This window comes from Rhyacophila brunnea, unplaced genomic scaffold (assembly GCF_057557595.1).
Source record: "Rhyacophila brunnea isolate RB1 unplaced genomic scaffold, BYU_Rbru_1.0 scaffold_5, whole genome shotgun sequence".
Lineage (NCBI taxonomy): Eukaryota > Metazoa > Arthropoda > Insecta > Trichoptera > Rhyacophilidae > Rhyacophila > Rhyacophila brunnea.
Window position 1 is genome coordinate 47,914,354 of NW_028233170.1, and position 23,155 is coordinate 47,937,508.

General features: G+C 32.8%; 1 protein-coding gene across 1 annotated transcript in view; it reads right to left on the bottom strand.

The window, feature by feature from the left end:
• The window catches only part of LOC147066515 (adenylate kinase isoenzyme 5), a 90,451-nt gene extending 67,296 nt beyond the window's left edge, over positions 1–23,155 (bottom strand). Inside the window, exons 1-3 of the mRNA XM_085956212.1 lie at positions 23,134–23,155; positions 13,543–13,734; positions 11,803–11,913 (exon numbers count right to left, since the gene is read on the bottom strand). Coding sequence (XP_085812338.1) covers positions 11,803–11,913; positions 13,543–13,734; positions 23,134–23,155 — 325 coding nt within the window. The remainder of the gene's footprint in view (positions 1–11,802; positions 11,914–13,542; positions 13,735–23,133) is intronic.

Genomic DNA, 23,155 nt, shown 5'->3' on the forward strand with positions numbered 1-23,155 from the left:
TTATTTCTTGTATCGAAGTATTAGCACTTATTATAACAACTACAATACGTTAGTTGTAATTGTTGCAATATTACCTCTCTTGGCTGTGTTAAATTTTAGAGCTTTTTTTTCGACAGTTTTGACTGTTTAGACGGCTAATTTATTGTAATTGTTACAATAAGTGCTAATACTTCGATACAATAAGTGAAAAACTACCCTCGATAGCTGCTGATAGTAGTCTTGTATATAGAATAGATGCGCAGGTATTGCTGATTTGGATTCGGCCAAGGCCTGTAAAACCGCCTTTCAAAAACCCTGGAAAATTCTTTGTAGCACAAGGCATATTGGAGAAGATACAATAAAGGTTCTTAAAAAGTCTACTATTTGTAACCACACATATCAGTAAGCAATCTTTCTGACGATATTCACTATCACGAAATCAAAAACGTCATCTTGAAAACTGTTTTTTTACCAGGAATTACGAGTTTCTTTCAAGCGTCGACTTAAATATTAAAGTTATTTTCTCTTATAGTATAGATGATGGCCAACCTATGGCACGCGTGCCACTAGTGGCACGCGAAATGATTTTGAATGACACACAAATGTTTTACAAATAAATATATATTATATAATATTAAAAAATAATGACGACATAGCCATGCATATTTTCTTCGGTTTTAAAAATAGTATTATCAATAATATTTACCAATCGATGCGCAAACCGAAACGACGAAATTCATACTTAAATGACAGATCACATTGTATAAAAAATAGCAGGCAGATAGTCTTCAAGAATAAGCATTACGTTTAATTTAAATTGCATAGATCGTTCCTTAGGTTTTAAGCGTCAGACATAATCTTAACGGACTGACCTCATCAGGCGGCGGGGGATACCGCGCCACGAATCTCTGATTTTGATCGATTTATAATCATTTTACAATTATTGAGACCACTGTAGCGAGAGAATGCCTTATCTTATCTGATCGGAGCAATTCTAGTATCAATTTGTGCTTAAAGAACCAAACTAAGTAAAACAGCAATACTTGAGAACTAAATTATTAAAAAATTTGAACCTTTTTAATAAAATTTATATATATATATTTTCCATATGAAAAACTGCTCGGCACGTCAGACAGTCATAAAATAATATTTGCGATATTTTGGCACGCGTACGTAAAAAGGTTCGCCAACCATGTCCTATACAATACAAGAATGTCATTAAAATACCCAATATATATTAATTAAAGAATTTGTTGTGATTTGAATAATGTGTCGTGACATAAAAATATATTGAAGCACTGGCCTACGCCATAGCTACAACTCCGCTACGAATCCTCTACGCCGTAGCATATTTATATTATTATATATTATATTATATATTTATAAGTAGAGTTATTTTGATTTAATGTATGCAAAATATAATCGCGAAATTTTTAATTAAATGATTAGAAAATATTATCATCATCATCATTCGGGGTCGATCCACTGTTGGATGAAGGTGTCCCCTAACTCCCTCCACTGTTCTCGGTTCCTATTTTATCGCTACCACGTAGGTACATCTACTAAATTTTAGAGCTCGTGTATCCAGTGAATTTAAAAGCATTTCTGTATTCGCTTAGTGCCCATTGTAGGAATTCATTTATCCAGCGGTTATCCACTCACTGGGTGACATATCTACCCCATTGCTATTTCATCTCTTAGCAACCACTACCACATCGCATGCTCTTATCTGGTACTACATCGATTGTATGTTGTGTCTTTCTTCGCTATGCCCAGGGAACTCAGTAATAATGGGAACTAAAATACCTAACGAGTGTTGAGAAATAGGCAACCAATCTCGAGTGTAGAAGAATATGGGGTAAACTTAATCACGTGTTAAAAATACGCTTGTATTTCGTTCTGACAACTGCTCTCGTTTTATGCACTGACGCTCATTCTACATTGGTGTATTTGAAATTGCAACACTCTATAGCACGTCTATAATGTGTGGTTCATTTTCATAGGACACTCACATATTCAAAACCCTGCGTCAAAATGTAGTGTATTGGGATATAGCCTATCGGAATTATATTTATTAATATGTTCTATGGTTATGCCCAACATGTAAATTCCCATGCCACAATGCTATAAGAGTCCGTGTTTCACACGCATACATGAGCATTGGTAGCACACACTGGTTGAACACTTCACGCTTAAGACACAATAGGAGGTCACTTTTAAAGAATTCAGGCACCCGAATATACTATTTACCAATTTGGTTCTGCGAGCAATATCATCATACATGCCACCGTAAATTGGCATTTGCTGTCCAAGATAGTCGATTGACGTAGAGTAGGTATAAATTATATAACTCTGCACTTGTTTGCACTCTTTACTATACTGATATGCCTCTTTGTCTGATTATCTTTCATAAAATTAGATCAAATGATATTTACTTGTATTAATATATGTAGTAATAAATAAATAGACTGATAATATATGTAAAAAATATATTTTTATAATATATTATATCATTTTCATCCTAGAGCTGGGGTGCAAAGTTATGAAGCATATACTCTACTTGTTGATCAAATAATATCTACGCGATTCATTAAATCATTACGGCGGCCAATATATTGAATGTTTCATAATATTATAATATTATTGAAATATATCAAGCTTTCACAATGACGCCTTCCTGACAAACGTCACATGTCAACAAAATTTTCGCGGAGGCTTTCAAACAAACAATGTGTAATACATATTTCCCGGAACCGGTGTTCCTAACCTACCTTCACTGTGTGATAATCATTTTTGTTTGTCAACATTACGGGTATAGATGCAAGTAATCACTTCCATGCGGTCATATTATTCCATCTAACAATAGAAAATTCTACACAGCGTGTAGCGTGTTTTGTCGTGTTGTTGTTTTTATTCTTACCAGTGGCGAAGGGTGGAGGTAGGCCGTTAAAATCTGACATAAATACTGCACACTAAACTTTTGTCAGTCAAACGTATTTGTTATCATATTATTAATATTAATACTATCGACTGAAGGTACTTGATGGAATTTGAATTTAAATTCTAATGGATTCAAGCTCTGTACTATTCCATTTAAGTCGTTTTTTGCGACCCGGGTTTCGCCTTTCGGCATCTTCAGGCGCCGTGTACACTCATCAAAGGTAAACACACACTGACAACAAACTCTCTTTACTCTAGCTTATATAATAAATCAATACAATAAAGTAGGTAAAAACTCCATTACCTACCTATCAAATCAAAGGTTACAAAAAATACAATAAACAAATTATGAATAGTTGAAGTGTCAGTAAAAAACCTAATTAGTAAAAACCCTATCTTATTAATTACAATACACTCGATAGCATATTATAATTTCATTGAACAAAGACTTTAATGTGTAGATAATATTTATTAGTTTTTAAAATTAAATTAAGCTCTACCTAATCGAAGCCATAGTAGATATTAGTAAAAAAATAGTCGAAAATTGCCATTAAACCATACATAATTTTAGATATTTTATAGATAAAAGAATATGTTTTATCGATTGCTGCTTGGTTTATGCAGGGCTTAATAAATTTAAAAAAAACTAATCAATACCGTCTGTAATAGTATGTATTTTTAATTCAACGAAAACAAACAAATATGACTGACAAAGTTTAGTGTGCACTATTTATGTCAAATCTTAACAGCCTACCTCCTTTATTATATAGATATTTATCCACTGTATGTAAACTATTTTTTTTAATTCAACGGATAATTCACAAGATTTGAGAATGTAACATTATTTTTTTGAATATAATTATTATATAATTAATTTGAAATCACCTCATATTACACCTACTAGAAAAAACTCTTTCTTTATTTTAAATACAACGCTTGACGGGACTGATTTATTAAGTGAGCCGCATGCGTCCTATCTGATTCACTATATATATATATATTTCCGCAAATCCACTGACAGCTTTTTTGCTTATTTTATGATCAAATAGACTCTATGATTTCATAGAGACATGAAATTAGCTACAAGTGTCACAATCGATGATAGTGTAAGTACCTACTATAATATTTAAATATGAGGCTATTTCAATATTCCAAATTTTCATTTGAACACTTACAAAAAAATACCTTTTGTCTCTTAAGTCTAAAATTTTTATTAACCAATTTCTCGGTAAATGTAAGTAGCGTTACTATTATAACCTTTTTGTTAGAATTATTAAGCATCTAAGTCGAAAAATACACATCTGCGCATCTATTCTATACACAAGACTGCTATAGGCCACTATCGACAGCTATCGAAGGTAGTTTTTCATAAGTGCTATGTTTTAACAGCACCTTTCTTAGGTGTGCTAAAATTTACAGCGAGATAGACAGTTTTGACTATTTAGATGGCTAACTTATTGTAATTGTTACAATAAGTCTTACTACCTCGATACAAAACTACCGTCGATATCTGCCGTAGCGGCCGATAGCAGTCTTGTATATAGAATACATGCGCTGGTATATGGCATTAACTTTAGTATTATCGACATTATAATTAATAATATCTTAAGAGCTCTCGCAAAGAAGCTTTAATTATTACACCATATTTTTTTTTAACTCAGATGACGCAATCGATTCATCAGCAGATTTAAAGGAGGCTTCTAAACTGTTCAAACCAGTTATTACTCCATTAAATTATACCAACATCTTAAATAAATACGTATTTCTCATAAATTCAGTATAAAATATTATTACCCAAAGTTTAAAAAAATCTCTGCAATTAACATCAAATAAGTGAGCCTAAAAATGTAACTTTATAAATGAATGTTTATAATTCATTATTGTTTTCAGTGTCATCGAAACATCGAAAAAATACCGGTTAATCCCGAACAGCTGTTCCATTTTATATTCACAATGTCAACATGGCCGGATAAATTAATTGTCAAGTGGCAACGCTTTACCAATCCAATCATGCAATCGGACTCAAATCGTGTCACGTGATTACGGAGTGACGTTGCTATTGCTGACCATGGCTTTGACACCGTCATGTCAAATTGACAGCTTATGCGACAGTTTATATCTCCCCTCCCCATCTCTGTTGTTTTGTTGCCCCGCCATACGGGGGGACAGGGAGGACATTGAGTTTGATTGTAGGAAATTATGTATATGCAACTGGAAAGGGTTAACCCTAAGTAACAGGAAATAGACTAATCATATCTTGTCAATGTGTTCACACTTGTGTAATTGTATATTTCCTTCTCTGTTTTTTATACCTGACTGTTTATTGAGTTTGGTTTTGAATTGCGAATTATTTTGATGAACCCGAAAAGGTTAATGATGTTTATTGTTAGTGATAAGAATTGAAATTTCACATAGAATTTTCAATACCGCACTACGGAAATCTAATTCAGACGAATTAAAACATTGTTTATGGCATATGATACTGTCATTTTTTACTAACAACGAAACGTACAACAAACATATAAATTATTGATACATACATATTGGGCGGGTCTAGGACGATTTGGCACCGGGACAACTGGACGTCACGGAATTCGAAAATAAATAGACGTTAGGTACTTATAGGTACTTAAAAAAAATATTTAGGTACTGTTCGGTTATACGGAATACAGCGGAAAACACATTTTGAAAATACCTGATATACTGGATTATTTGTTAGTTTGGGTTAGTTTAGGTTAGGTTGGGTTAGGTTAGGTTAGGTTAGGTTAGGTTAGGTTTGGTTTGGTTTGGTTAACCTAACAAATAATCCAGTTTATCGGGTATTTTCAAAATGTGTTTTCCGCTGTATTCCGTATAACCGAACAGTACCAATATTTAATATTATTATTTATATTTAAATGATTATAAATAATGATTCAATAGTTGTGAGAATGTAAATATGCAGACGTAAATAATGATTTAATCGTGCATATGTTTAAGTTACAACGAAAAAAGAGTTTTTTATTTTATATAAAGCCTTAGGCATGGTAATTCTCAATCCGCAATAAAGAATACATTATGTTAAAAGTAAAATGAATTAAAACTACTAAGTAGTAGATAGAAACTGATTAAAATACCTCATCTACGTTCTGTACACGTGTCTACGACAGTGCGGCGTCCAATTGTCCGGAGTCCAGTCGTCCCATTCCCTATTGGGCGACTTAGGAAAACAAGCCAGAGCCAGTGTTCGTCGGCCAAATAAACGGAGTTAGTTGCAAAGTTTACCACGTTTTTCTTAGCTCGTATTCTTGTTTGTCCGGTGGTTGTTTATCCAGTAAAAATCTTGCAATCGATTTTCAACTAACTTTCCGACTAGCTAGACATTTGAAACTTTTAGAATATATCAGAACACGATGCCAATGCATTCTTTTAATACTTTTAGCCATCTTTAAGTAGAATTGAATTCATTTTCAGTTAATTCTGTTTTGTATGAAAAGTTATTTCGGAAGAAATCCGTAATCCAATCCACTATTATTGGTGTCGAAGGGGGTGGTCCTAGCAAATTATTAATATATACGTGCGTTACTATGGAAATCAAAATGACAGTATTCTATATTTGTTTGTTTGTTGCAAAATAGTAAAAAAATGATTTGTTGACAATTGCCTTATTTGTCCTAAATTATCAATACATATAATTGTCAAGTTTATATGATTCAACAGAAAATTTACAAACGTGGTATATAAAAAGTTCTTTTTATGTTGTAATTATTTAGAATACGTTTAAATATTTTAATGTCTAAATATTAGCTTTAATACAGATTACATGCCTAGAGCGAGGCTGCCCAGTTCCAGGAAGGCAGACAGTAGGTAACGAGACGTGTTATTTTGATGTACCCGACAAGGTTAATGATGTTTATTGTTAGTGATAAGAATTGAAATTTCTTATGTAATTTTCAATACCATACTACGGAAATCTAATTCAGACAAAACCAGTGATATTTGGATTTTTTTAAACATTGTTTATAGCGCATGATACTGTCATTTTTTACTAACAACAAAACGTAGGTACAACAAACATAAATTATTGATACATACATCTTGGACGCCTTAGGAAAAACAAGCCGGAGCCAGTGTCTATGTGCCAAGTAAACGGAGCTAGTTGCAAAATTTTAGAATAAGTTTAATTGTAATATCTAAGTATTAGCTTTTATACAGATGACATACCTAGAGCGAGGCTGCCCAGTTCCAGCAAGGCAGACCGTAGGTAACGAGACGTGCTATCCTACATCGGGATCGTTTTACTACCTACGTTCCAAAAATGGATCTAGGACGATTTGGCACAGGAAAACTGGAAGCCACGGAATTCGAAAATAAAAAGACGTTAGGTACTTATAGGTACTTTAAAAAAAATATTTAATATTATTATTTATATTTAAATGATTATATTATGATTTAATATTTGGTGAGAATGTAAAAATGCAGACGTAAATAATGATTTAATCGTGCATAATTATGTTTAAGTTCCAACGAAAAAAGAGTTTTTTATTTAATATAAAGCCTTAGGCATGGTAATTCTCAATCCGCAATAAAGAATACATTATGTTGAATTAAAACTACTAAGTAGTAGATAGAAACTGATTAAAATACCTCGTCTACGTTATGTATACGTGTCTACGACAGTGCTGCGTCCAATTGTCCGGAGTCCAGTTGTCCCATTCCCTCAAAAATCCATCGGCATTTAAGTCAAACCACACTCAGTCTTCATTGGGATTCAAATGGAGATAAAGTTAGGAAATTGTTTGTTTGCTTTAGTTTTGTAAAGACAGCTAATATATATTTTACATTTGGTAAACATGACAAATTACAAATTTAAGGCGTTCACAACTAGACATAAGAAGATAGAAAACAATATTTAAACAGAAGAGGTTCATATAAGAAGAGTAAATAATTGACCCTATAAAATACATAAAAAAACGTCCATCTAAACTCATCTCACGCAAGCGGAATATATCAATATCCGAAGCTCTGCACTTTGCAAGAACAAACAACTAAGTCTCCCGATTCATAATATAGTTAGTTATCAGACCAGACAGGCCAATACTACGAGAACCTACAAAGAATGATGAGTTTATGATTGTATTAAAGTTGCAGATATATGAACACTTATATAATATATAACAGAATTTTGAAGGCATCTACCGCTTAATCATTTTCATATAATATACATATATAACCGTGTTTGATCCTAAGTGGATCATAATAATATAGATCTACACAGAGTGAAAATTGTGAATGTTTTACGATAAATGGATATTAGCCAATCGCTCAACCTATTAAGTCCATACTCTGGATGCAAACGCATATTTAAAAACTACATGTGAAATTACCAGACTCGGGATTTGAACCCTGGAACCACGACATTATAGGCCGACAAGCTACCTCTCTTCCATCATTGGCCACCCAGTATGAACGTGATGTTATGTATTTTAAGAGGGCTGTATAGAAGTTAACATATTTATTATGTATGCTGTCACACTATAATTATTATAGCTATAATACCTCTTTTTTTCTGACTACCTCATCGTAAATTTGCATGCAGACCTTAAATGCATCAGCGATAAAAATAAAATATGCATGAGTAACGATCCTTCATCCATGTGACGTCATGCATATTACATTAAAACACATATTTGTTTGACATCGTATATTGATTGCATTTTTGCAATGACATTATTAGTGGACGACGCACTCAATACAGTAGCTAGTAAGTAAATTCGCGCATTCGCATGTATAGGTAGACGTCACGCAATTTCCATTATGCGATATCACGCATCGGGAATGTATAGCAATATGACCTTTATTGTAATGGCGTTAGAGCAGTGTTTCTAATGTCAATGTTCATTTGAGCGAACCCGTTCGAACCGAACCATTCGGCAGACCCAACAAAAAGCATCAGGAATTTAAAGCAATATCACCTTTATTGTAATGGCGTTAGAACAGATTATGCCATTCGGCAGACCCGACAATAAAGTGAGTGTCATTTTCTTTTCCAGATGATTCGTCCGTTGAACTGCATAGTAAGTTTATTAAGACAAATTTATTTACGAAAATACTATGACGAATTATAAGCCTTCCATGGAGGTCAGTGACGAAGACTCCATACTAGGCGATTTAAATAATCTTCATCATTTTACATTCTACAAAAAATATTATATATTTGCCACGATATCTGTCTGTAAGTATCTTTTATAAATGATTGCCACTTGTATAACCCTGACCGACACGAAAAAACATAAACACATACACAATCTCAAAACCAGTGTCATGCTGTCAAGTGACCTGAGGCTGTAGGTTTTTAAGCATAACGGGCCTTCCAGTGCGTATAGCTATATTTTTATAACGTTTTTATTAGCTCGTATTCTCGTTTGTCCGGTACAAATCTTGCAATCGATTTGTAACTAACTTCCCGACGAGATAGACATTTGAAACTTTTAGAATATATCAGAACACGATGTCAATGCATTCTTTTAATACTTTTAGCCATCTTTAAGCAGAATTGAATTCATTTTCAGTTAATTCTGTTTTGTAAGGAATGTTATTTCAGAAAAATCCGTAAAAAGTAAAAGACTATTATTGGTCCTAGCAACTAAATTATTAATATATAGGTACGTGCGTTACTATGGAAATCAAAATGACATTTCAGTATTCTGTCTTTTTGTTTGTTTTTTATTTACTTCATAGCAAGTACAAGTTTGACTAGTGAGCATAATAATTCAACAGAAAATTTAAAAAACGTTCTATATAAAAAGTTCTTTTTATCTTGCAATTATTATATAAATACATTCGTTTAAGCTCGCTGGACTCAATGCCAAATAGTTGACGGTCAAAACGTCCAATCATCATGACAGTACATTTTTAGCGGTTAGGCATTACCTTTTTAATATATAATATATGTATATTACAATTATATATTAAATATTATTTTAAAAAGTGCAGTACTAGTATATCGAGCGTATAGAAAGTATTAACAGTATAGAAACACGATTTTGAAAATGATATAAATTTCTGAAAATTAAAGTTAATTTCTAGAAGAATATGCTTGATTGAAATTTCAGATATTTCGAGTAGATAGATCGAATTTCCCAGTAATAAATTGATAAGTGGCAGCACCTGGTATTTTTTCTAGTATATTATATTAAGGCTATACCTCAGCTGGGGCACGGTCTAAAAAGATCGTGACTAGGCGATGCACGGATTTTGTAAATTACGCGTGCCGAAAGAAATATGATTTGTCATAAAAATTCAACATGCGTCCATTTAATGTTCTGTTTATTGTTCTATTAGTGACAATAATAATATATTCATTGACATTTTTTCTTTTCAAGTAAATGTTTAACGTTTTTTAGTCATCTTTACACGATTTAAGAATTAATACCCCCGTCGCCATCACGAAACAAATTGACGTGTTCACAGCTCGACTTTCGCTCTCCGATTGCCAGCGAGTCCAAAATTTCGTCGCACCTATAGTTTAAAATAAATTTGCCGTTTCACTGAAGTATGGTTTTAAGTCAACACTGACCAAAAGGTAACAAATTTTAACTCGATTTTTGCTCTAATATTTCGATGCTGCATATGTCTGAAAGACACGACAGCGCGGACGACACAAAATATTCTAATAATTATAACCGTTAAGCAGTGGCGTTTTTATCTACGTAGAGGCCGACGCACTGATTTTGTGCCCCCTTACGATAAAAAAATCAAAGATACAAATTTACATAGGGGGCGCATTTTTTTGGTTTGTTCAGTGATTGTATCTACCTACTTAATTAAAGTATTTTTACTTGCAATCAAGAGTTATTAGAACTCCTACTTTTATGGAGAGATTTTGTTAGGCTTTGGGCAATACCTATTTTCTCTCACTTTGTGAGAAATATGCATCTTTTTTCTAATTTCAATTTAATTTAAATAAGCCTTCTTTTGAATTTTCTTACGAATCGGTTGCGTCATGTTGCGTTAGAGAAACACACATCTGCCGTTAAACAATGCGCATACGATAACCACTTGTAGATGCGACAGTTCGCAATAATTCATAAGTGAACAACTGCAGACCAAGTGTTAAATGTTGTAATTAAAGTGCGGAGTATGCAGATATTTAGCGATTGAAGCGAATGGATTCTAGGTGTAAATATGAAAGTCTATGACAACTTCTAGATTCCCCCCCCCCCCTTCCCGCCGCGTTAAAACCAATAAAACATATTTTGGATTTTTTTTCAAAATCAACCCATATTTATGTGTGCGCGTCAGTGTTTCCAACCGTACTATAATTATAGTATGTGTACTATAATTTTGGCCCGCGTACAATGTACAATATAAAAGTCTGAAAATACTATATTTTTGAAGTTTCGGAAAATATAGATGAAATATAGGAGTACAGTTGCTTGAGAGAGCTAAAACGGAATTACTTGATTTTGCTGGTAAGAATTTTATCTAAAAAAAAACTCTCGTTAATCACTTTAGGTATAATTTCTTTGAATACGAAAAAAATCACACATTTTGGCTGGAAGACGACCTAAAAAAGTAAAAAAGGTCTCTGTGGTATCGTTAATCACCTTAGGTGTGTAATTTTTTGAAAATACAGAATCGGTCATTCTATGAGTGCTACATTTTTTGCTGAAATACTATAATTGTTATGTCTGCGTACTATAATTCGATGACAAAAATATGGCACCACTGGTGCGCAGCCTAAAATAAATGCATTATAATTTAATATCTACATAAATAATGTACAAAAGCTTTATAGCCACGGTAAATTGTGATTTCTTTCTGTATATCGTTGTCTTATCGAAGATAATCTTGATATATCAGTATTTGCAGTAATTTATTATAAAATGATTAAATTCTCACCATTTCCTATCGCGTACTGTTGAAGAAGGTCAGTCATGTTGATGTGGACGACACCTCGCTTCTCCTGCATCAGGTTGTCACAATGTGTCACCTTTCCGCTTCCAGGGCCGCCTGATATACATGGAGAATAATGTTAGCGCACAGTAAAATGTTATTGTAAAATTGTTATACGATACTTGTACGAATACAAATTGGCCGAAAGCATTAGCACGGTTTACAGATGGTACTCGTAGAACAGGACGAATGAGATTTTAGTGGATCAGCATTTTTCTAACTAAGCAGTAATTTAAATGTGAAGCATTTAATTTGTTTGAGATACAAAGTTTATTCGAAGACATAGATATTCTATAAATTGTATAAGTTTAAATAAATTTGATAATAATTATTATAGTAGTTACTTACTATCTTCAAATCGTTAAAAATGCTTCCGGTACTTATATTAATTATTGGAAGAGGATAACATTTTTTTGAAGTTTTACTTCTTTTGGTGCGTTTGGGAAATCAGATCAGAGTGTATTTTTGGCGTGTGACATGTAACACATAATTTATTTTTTCACACAAAAATAAACGCACTCGATTGGATTCTAACCACCAATTGTTCGGTTATCAGCCGAACGTACTACTTTTACGCCACAGTATAATACTGCAATCGTGACGTGTAGTTTAGAATCGTTCCGTTGCCTAGGCAGCGAATTTATTATTGTCGGCCATTTACATTTCCTTACGTAAACAAACTATTAAACGTCAGAGTGGCAGTTGTTACTTTAAAAATAAAAATAACGATAAATAATTATATAATTTAGTAATATAAGTTAAAGTGTACAGAAATAAACCAACGGCGTCCTTATAAGCTTATTTTAATAAGCGGTCCTTTTTCTTGAGTGTATATTTTAACAAAATAATTAAGAGCTAGTCGAAGAATCTAGGTTATGACAAGTTTTGTTTTTGTTTTATTACGCCAAAGAAGTACCTATAACTTCTAACGCGCGTACATAAGTACACACACCGATTTTTTTTAAATCGAGGAATTAGTATTTAATATACGTAACATGACATTTTGAAAATTGCCTTATATAAGAATACCTAAGAGTAATTTGAAACCACCCAAAACATAACAATTAATATTACATTATTACCTAATGAGATACATTTTGATACTTTCAATTTCTAACAATACGTTGACCTCTTTGTGGTTGCTGAGAATTCTATTAAAATTTAATAAGTACGTAATTGTACATATAATTTTATCAATTTCTATTTATCTGTTGACTCTTTAAAAAAATGCAATGACTTGAGAAAATAAATATACCATTTTGATGCACAGTTTATTTGTTGTGTAATTGCTTAAATTGTTTGTTTTCACATAATGCTAACTTATCTCTAAAACTGTGAAAACAGGGTATACATTATGAAAATACAATACGATAACACAAACGAAAATAATTATAAATGCAAATAAAACTGGATACATAACATTTTTTTTAATTAATTTGAATTTTTAATTACGAGTAATGAATGATGTACCTAGTGCAGTTTCCATGAAGATCAAGATGATCTAGGACTGAGTTATATTGTGTAGAAAAAAGCACAGCACCCCTGAGATTGGGGCAGTGGAAAGACTTTCCTGCAGACATATGAGGATAAAGGTGTCTCCTGGAGACGGCCAAGATCCACAGTGGAATGAATGCATATAATCCTATGCTAGTGGGTTAAATCCGATTTTAAACCATGATTTCTTACCGAGCACGAATATAACAGGCACTTTCGGCGTCTCGAATTTGACATGGCTGTTGTTCTGCATGGGGAACTTGCCAGCTGGCGGAGTGCTGAGAGCAGCTGCAGCCCTTCCACCGGCGCCAGCGCCATCCCTGCCGGAAGACCACGCCGACTGGCCCTCGCGGTCTCGCAGCTCCTGAGACCCATTGTGCTGCTCTGGAACAGACATATATTAAATAACAATTAGACACTGTCTTGATATTGAGGCTGTGTGTAGACAATAGTATCCGAAAAACTTGGATAATTCGAAAATTTAGAAATATTAGTCTGACGTATTGATGCATAGGTATACGGAGCTTAAATTAATTTACTTACAGTGTAGATAGTGTAATCTCACTTAAGTATAAAAAAGAAATATTGAGATACTGACGGTCAAACGAGTACTAAGTTACATCATTAAAAAGCCGCTATCTGAAAATTAGTTAGTCTTTTCAATACTTTCTCTACTTAAAGCGCATTGACACGGTCCAAGTACGATCCAAGTACACTTGGACCGAGTGCCATTCAAGTGACAGCTTCATACTAATTATTCCTATCCAAGCTACTCGGACCGCGTCCTACTCATCCAAGTTAGCTTGGATAGGAATAATTAGTATGAAGATGTCTCATACGAGTGCGCTTGGATGGCACTCGGTCCAAGTGTACTTGGATCGTACTTGGACCGTGTCAACGCGGCTTTAATATTAAATTCTTAGTATACCTACTTATAGTGAAGAAGAATGGATTTTCCCGAAAATCAAAATATATCAAGCTTCGATTTGTAAAATTTGGCAATATTTATTTATCTATTTTTAAAAAAACACACGTTGATTACATAACAAATTATTAATTCAGGACGTTCACAACATCACATTTAGAATATGTCGCATCAAGTATAATAGTGTCAGATTCTTGCGGCAACGCAGACGACTCGTTTAGGTATTGGTGACGTTATTTTCAAATGACACTAACACAATTGCAAAGTAATTTTGTCGTGGCCGCAATGCCAGAAGAATCTGTCCTTCGTCTTCCTGATAACGCTGAGTAAATAGTTTTTATGCCAAAAATCGTCAAAAAATATTTTATTACTGTTTAAAAAAGTTATTGCAGTAATAATATAATTCAAAATATAATTTTCAGAGGCTTTAATAGCTTCAACTTTCTTTCCCACTTCAAACTGAAGGTGATCCGAATAGCTAAGTGTATCTACCGTTTGTCTTACTTACGATATTTTTGTATAATATCAAATTTCAATATTACGCTATTAACATTTACATAAAATTTGCATTACATTTAATTAAATAATTAATATATAATTAGTTCAACGGTTTTCACTGCGAATGCATGTTGGGAATTCGCTAAGTATATAAAATTATATCGAATAAATCTCACAATTACTATTCACGATATTTATAAACCGCGTGATTAAAGGCTTGTTTCCATGGGCTTAGTGGTAATCATTAACTCAATTGTGCAAAAAACCACGGCTGGCGCGGTTTGGAGCAGTTGGCCATTCGATATAATTAACATGTTATTTAAATGTGGTGATTAAAATGTAATTGAAAATTCAGCAGTGATTGTGTTAATATTCACTACTCACATCAATACCGCCATGTTTAAACAGATCAAATTAGTAATGAGAAGGACCCCGAGATCGTTGCTCAGTCTTGTCGAAAAAATAAGCTAGGTAGGCCATGTAACAAAAAATCTAACACACTTATTTTTATAAAATATATATAAAATTAGATAGATATATATTTTCAGAAAATTATCGAGCGCTTCGGTTCGTATAATTTTCCACTTCGAGCGCTGGAATAAGCATTAGTATTCGGCCTGTTTACACGTGTCGGTATTATTGCGAGTAGTTAGTACTAAATCCTTGTAAACAACTCTAAACTATGCTTAGGATGACATCGATAGCTTTGTTTATAAAATATTTTGTATAATTTAATATTCATTTAAATTAATGAACGCTTTAACTTCATTGTGTTCTTAAAAATACATAAATAATATAATTTCCCCAATTATTCTAAATGCTTATAACACCAACAGGAATAACTAAGACAAAAATAAGACAATATGCCTTGTCAAAAAACGAGAGTCTTCTGTCAGAACTCTAGTGTCGGCTTTTCGAAGTTATACATAATCTTATATGAAGAACAGTCAAACACTTCTTTATTCTTTCTTTCGACCATGTCCAATCCTAATAGAATTATACGGGCCTCCACAGAGTAGAGGTTTGTATTAACAGATTTTGTTTTTTTTATGACAAATGGATGTCAGCCACTTGCTCAACCTATTAGGTCCATACCCTGACAGACACAAATTGAAAAACAATATGTGTAATTGCCAGACCCAGGATTCGAACCTGGGACCCACGGCGTTATAGTCCAACACGGCTATACCTCAGTTGAGGCATGGTCTAAAAAGATCGTGGCTAGTCGATGCGCGGATTGCGGGTGCAAATGACGCATGCTGAACGAAATATAATTTGTCATATAAATCCAACATGCGTCCATTTAATATTCTGTTTATTGTTCTATTAGTAACAATAATAATATATTCATTAACATGTTTTCTTTTTCAAGTAAATGGGTAACGTTTTTAGTCATCTTTATACGATTTAAAAATTAATACTCCCGTCGCCATCACGAAACAAATTGACGTATTGACACCTCGACGTTCACTCTCCGAATGCCAGCGAGTCCAAAATTTCGTCGCGCCTATAGTTGAAAATTATTTGCCTTTTAAGACGATAGTCTTAAGCCGCGCGGCCACCGTAGGTTTTTCCAAACCCAAATTTTCAATATTCTAATATTATATTAGTGTACTTTAATTTGTGCCCGCTCCTCCATTTATTTTTATACTTAATAATAAAAAAACATTACAACACGTTTACAAAAATATTTTATAAATTGTGTTATTATAATATCATATTCACTCACACTTTTACAAGGTTCCGATGCTAAAATTAAATCTTTTAAAAATTACGCACCTGTAAAAATTCATCACGAGTAGACAAAGTAGTGAGATAACAGTCACGATGGACCGAGTGAGGAGATGTGCGATTAGAGAGGAATGGACACATATTGAACTTGTTTGTATTCTTATCTGTTCGCAAACTATCGATATAGTCAAATTTAAAATACTATTCCTGCTCTCAGATAATATAGTATTCTATTTTTTACATCTATAAAATATCAAACAATCTTTAGAGGGAAGCCACAATGATATTCGTGTTTGCAAAGTGGCAAGCTATATTTGGGGGTAGTAGGTATATAATAGTTTATAATATTTTTCCACTCGAATTTTAATAATACAAAGCCATATTATAGCACTGCAATTCAGTACTACACAAATAATAATATTCATTGTAAAATGCATTAATTTGCATCAATTTATTAAAAGTACTTTACGAATGTGTTACTTAATATACAAATAAAATTATTATGAGAATATGACGTGCTTAATTAAATATTGTTTATAAAATTTGCATATAACAAGGACCTACATAATATTATAAACAAAACGCTATGTTAACAGCCTATTGCGGAATCGACTGTATATTATGTAGGCACTTACATTATTTTAATCTGATCAAATAAATTACTCGTTCTTCTACCACTTCTGTCGCCATTATTTTTATCGTTTCGTGCTAACAATGTTTGAGGTTACTTATAAAAAAAATGTTTACTTTCTTTAATTACTTCATTAAATTTTTTGTTTGTGGTTTTAAATTAATGAAAGTTTTTCATTCAATGTGATGTGAGGTGTGTTTTTTGGTTATTAACTCCACTAGAAGATATCAATATTATTTTGGCACGTATTTTTTTAGACTTATACGTGATGTAAATGAGAACTGCCATTATTGGTAGTATTGACTTGTGTGTCCCTGATAACGGTCTTAGAAATCGGGAGCATCAGTTGTTTGTTCTCCCAAGGAACATAACTAAGCTGCCATTGGTGATGCTAATTGGGAGGGCGATAACTCTGTCCAACCAAATCGCATCGGATATTGATATATTCCACCTACGTGAGAATGAGTATAGGTGGACTTTGTTTTAAAAATTCTTAAAATAGGGTCTACTTAGCTCATTCGGTGTACTTCCTTCCAGTTAATTTATATTTTTTATATCTACACTTTTCTACTGTTTAATAACTGATACTGATCTATTTCATTTTTATATAATACTGTTTTAATAATATTTCTTTGTTTCTAAATGTCACCGTCGTTGTAAACGTCTTAAATTAATAATATGTAATGTTCACTATACTGCATTTTTTTAAAAATTATTATCTCATTTTCACTGATCAACTTTATTTTCCTGTTATCTAAGACTTTCATTATATATTTCATTAATTTATAACAATAATGTTAATGCCAATCATAGCATTCAAGGAAAATTGGCTGCAGACAATATATTTTAATTCCAGGGTATTTTTAAGATTTTTTTATAATCCGTATCGTTGCTACAATATTCAAGAATGGATAAAAAGAAAAATCTATTGCTGTATCTAGATAATTCGATAAGTTGTCTGTAAACTTAAATCATATAAAATAATAATTCGTATTTTTATTAAACGTAATTCGTGGTAAAAAGGTGGTCAATTATTCACAATTATTATTGCATGATAAGGTCATACTTAGTGATTGTCAATTTACTTTAATAACGCGGTGAGTAGCTATATATTTATAATATATATATCCTGCAGACCTTATACATGTTTGTCTTGAATTATCTGTAACGCATAAGAAAAAACATATCGACTGTGTTTAGGAAAAAGGGCGTAACCCATACGGAACAAATTTACAGGAGAAAACAAAACAAAAACGTTTTTTGAATGATTTTGGTTCAATATTAATAAAAAAAAATAGTCACAGACTTTGGGTGCATGATGATTGATTATTTGGTGTAATATCTTTTCGATATAGTACTAATAATTAAAGAAGTTATTACAGAAAAATCATTAAAATTGAGGGAAAATGCTTTTTTTCTTAAATTAAAACTCAATTAAAACCTGAATTTAGATAATAAATCGGCATTTGTGGCTTAATTCCTTTTTACAGAACGTGTATTTAGTTGCATACACTGTTAATATCTAATAAAAGCACTTTTCGAAAAATCGAGGGTTACGCCCCTTTTCCGAAACACAGTCGCTATTATAATAATGTGTAATAGAGAGGGAGACAGGGATAAGACGCAAATTCTAAATTTGAAAAATAGGAGTAATTAATCGTGTCGGATAGAAAACACGATTTTGAAAATGATATATTTATGAAAACGTCATTTTCTATTAGAATATACTCAATTCAAATTAAAGAGTTGGAGTTGTTAATTCTAAAAAAGAATCAAAAAATCAACCAAGTGGCGCTTAGGTAAGAAATTAGTATAGTATCTAAGAGATTTTAGGGTAATTATAATAGGGATAGGGTGCTGTAACCTACTGTAACCTTAGGCAACATAATATACAAGCAATCAAAAAATAGTAACACTATGGATGAGGAAGAATCATCAGCTAAACTGAATGGGTTCAGAAATGGCGTCAGGATACTCTACCAAGTCTCCGATAGGCATATTATGCAGCAGTTCACAGATAAATAATTAAATATAAAACACCTGCACAAATACAGTAAAACTTACACGTAAACGTATGAGAGAAGGGAAGACATGGAGAAGACGTATGAGATTATTGACATGTGTTACTGCCATTCATTGTTTTTAAATATGTTATTATATTGAATATGATTCAATCAACGCCAAATTAAGAAATTTACTTTGCATACATTTTTTACTACACTCTTGTATGACATTAAAGGTTATGTTATTTATTTTAAAATATTATTGATTACAATACACAATGATTTGTAACGCTACAAAGTATGTTAATAAATTATCAACCGTTAATCGCAAAGAAAAATAAATTTTGAACTTCACCACTTTTAATGCAGTTAAAAAATACACCGACGTGCAACATAAATGAGAAAAAAAATCTTACTATTTTCGAAAGGTTGTGTTTCGTTTTTCACTTTTTTTCCGAAAAAACTATACCATCGTTTTGAAACCTTTTTAGGTTCCATTTTCGATGACGATTAACTGTTTTGTGATAGAATAAACATAAATTAAGTACCGTTGATAACGTCAAACGTTGCTCCAAGAAATTTGATTGTGTAACTGGTAACAGGTGGTGAAGGTAATTACCTGAACGCCAATTTTATTCACAGTCTGAATTGTGTGATTTTCACACCTTAACCTTTTATTCGCGCGAATTTTAAATACACATAAGGCCGACCTACGATCGTGCTTTCAATAGCATATTCAGTGACGTCCATCATAAGGCAAGTACCTATCTACCGCCTGTAAGCATATTATTTAAAATACTGCCATCTACCATTCATAGTATAATGAAAAATACCTACTATATAAATTGTAAACATAATTTTTGTTTTTTTTTCGGATATCTTTAACACAAACATAGACCCCTCCAAACCAACCGGCTCGCACCATACTCGGCCTTAATCAAGCGTATCACGAGTCCTTGCGTTTGATGTAAAGCATTGGTAGTTTTTCTGTCTGGAAATGTATCAGGTGCAGATACTCAAGACTAAGATCACCACGCACTCAAGAGTGGTTTGACTGATTATACAACGACTTTTAATACAAATTTCCTATGGGAGAGAGGAGCACGATGAATTAATAAAAAACAGATGATTCTAATTAATAATTATATACTTACTATATAGTATACAATAAAAGCGAAAACAATAATATAGACATACACAACTATGCATGCGAAGAGGCATTCTCGTTTAATTTTAATTTAATTAATTTTTTTAAACGCAACAAAGTTGGCCTTTGTGGTGACCATCGGGGTTATTCTATACACAAGGCTGCTTTCGGTCCGCTACGGCAGCTAAATATAGTAGGAAAGTATCGAATTATTAACACTTATTGTAACAATTACAATAATTTAGTTATAATTGTTACAATAAGGACTATGTTTTAACAGCACCTCTCTTAGCTGTGATAAATTTTAGACCGAGATAGACAGTTTTGACAGTTCAGACGGTTAACTTATTGTTATTATTACAATAAGTGTTAATAATTCGATACTTTCCTACCCTATTTAGCTGCTATAGCGGACCGAAAGCAGACTTGTGTATCTCACTATAAAATTTATCACAGCCAAAAGAGGTGATGTTAAAACATAGCACTTATTGTAACAATTAATTGTTACAATATGTGCTAATAGAAGGATACTTTCCCACCCTAGATAGCAGCTGAAAGCAGTCTTGTGTATAGAATAGATGCGCAGGAAAGTAAACCGGACGATCGGCAGTCAATTGGCAGGCCCTAACACCGATTTCGACAATGAAGCGACAGCTAAAGAGACATCGAGGATACTGGCCTACTGGCGTATGCATATAACAGCTAACTGCATTCAAGCTATTTAATGCAAATTCGCATGCATAAACCTAAATAGAGGGAGATAAAGGAACTTTTTGGGGGGCGCTAGAACACACCCTAGATCGTTAAGATACTAATGATGTTAGTGCCGCAGGTGAAAAAATATTGCAATATCCGCATTCATTTCAAAAATTTCCGTCCCCTATAATGTGTTACCCTTAGAGTACCGTATGATCTGACTACCCCTACGGGACGTCACTGAACACGCTTCACTCACAAATATTTGGAAGCAATAGCAAAAATATATACGCATTTTTATGATATTTTGTGCCGGTACACATCAATAATGTTGCCACGATTTCACATAATAAATAACATTTGATTTAATATGTACCTTTTCATATTTCGCAATATACTAACAACATGGTTAGAATATATTGTACTTTTATATATAATATTATTGCACTCCCGGAAAATACTGTCGTAAGTCTGAAATCGTAATTTTATAGTTCAATTCAAATATGGTTCAATTCGATTTTATTTGCTATTCTAATCTTCGTATCTCAAACTAAAATACCGCCAGCGAAAGAGCTTGTTATACAGTGCCTATACTTTGTCAACACTACTGAATCTAGTAAAATACTGTTTTAACTAAGTTACGACATCAAAAGCAATATAAAAATTTAAGGCAATATTATTAAAAAAGTCCAATGTAAGTACTAATAAAATACTGTCGTGACACAGAAAGAAATTAAATATCTCCATTAACTTATGTTTTAAAGACAAATGTGGTTAAAAAGATATCATGCTTTTCCATGAAAATAAGTACCTACTCATTCACTATTCAATCAAACATACATTGAAAATATAACACCCATATTATTAAATTTTACAAATAAGTTATTTTATCAAGAGTCTTTAATATTGCGAATCAAATGCGCACTTTAGGCCGACGTAGAATGCCGCCCTTTCGATTTTTAGGCATTTTTTTTAAGTAAGTACCTAAACACATATTTTATTATTTATTCTAGGCTACCTTTAAGCTGACAAATTTCATAAAAGTATTTATAATTTTGAAATACACGCCATCTACTTACTACGTTTATATTGTATAGTTACGGTAGCGGTATAAAAATAGGCGAAACATGTCAGCGCCGCAGACAAAAAATATCTCATTACCTCGAAATCTACCCTCAATGCTTATATTTGCATTTTTTGATCTTTCATTTGCCGCACCTAATACCTCTATGGCCGCACCTTTTCTTTTCTTTCAACCATGTCCGATCCTAATATAAGATCATGTGTAGGTTTGTATTTTGTTTCTACGAGAAATGGATGTCAGCCACTTGCTCAACCTATTAGGTCCATACTCTGAATCATACACAATTTGAAAAACAATATGTGTACTTGTCAGGCCCAGGATTCGAACCTGAGACGCTATAGATAGACCAACGCTTATGCCGCGCGCCCAGCGTGGGTGTCAGTGAATATTCTGCCTACCCCCTCTTGTAACGTCATTGGATGTAGTTACGTGGTAGATCTTGATATTATTTTGTTAACATATTTGTTAATTCTATGTTTTAATTTTTAATTTTGAAAGTTATTTCAGGCTACAAACCCAATACCAGAACAATATATGGTGACCGCATGATCTTTTATAACTTACTTTTTAGACCAAAACCAACCTAACCTAATCTTCTTTTCTTTCTTCTTTCGACCATGTCCGATCCTAATGGGATCATATGGGCTTCCACAAAGTAGAGGTTTGTGTATTGAAAGATTTTGTTTTTTACGAGAAATGGATGTCAGCCAATTGCTCAACCTATTAGGTCCATACCCTGACACCCACAAATTTAAAAACAATATGTGTACTTGCCAGACCCAGGATTCGAACCTGGGACCCACGGCGTTATAGTCCAACGCTTAAGCCGCGCGGCCTAATCTTAGTGTGTGATAAGATAATGATGCATCGAAATGTATGAAAATATCAAACTTTAAATTAACAATTATTGGATCTAAAAGCATCTACGCCGACAGAAAAAGGTATGTAATATAATTGTCTACATGGGATAAACTGTTTCCGTCAAAAAAATTGATAAACGGTCATGCAGTCGGCACTATAATCACCAATATATCGCAAACTGCTGTATGTGTGAAATGTTATATTTACCTGTATCTAAACAGATTCCCAT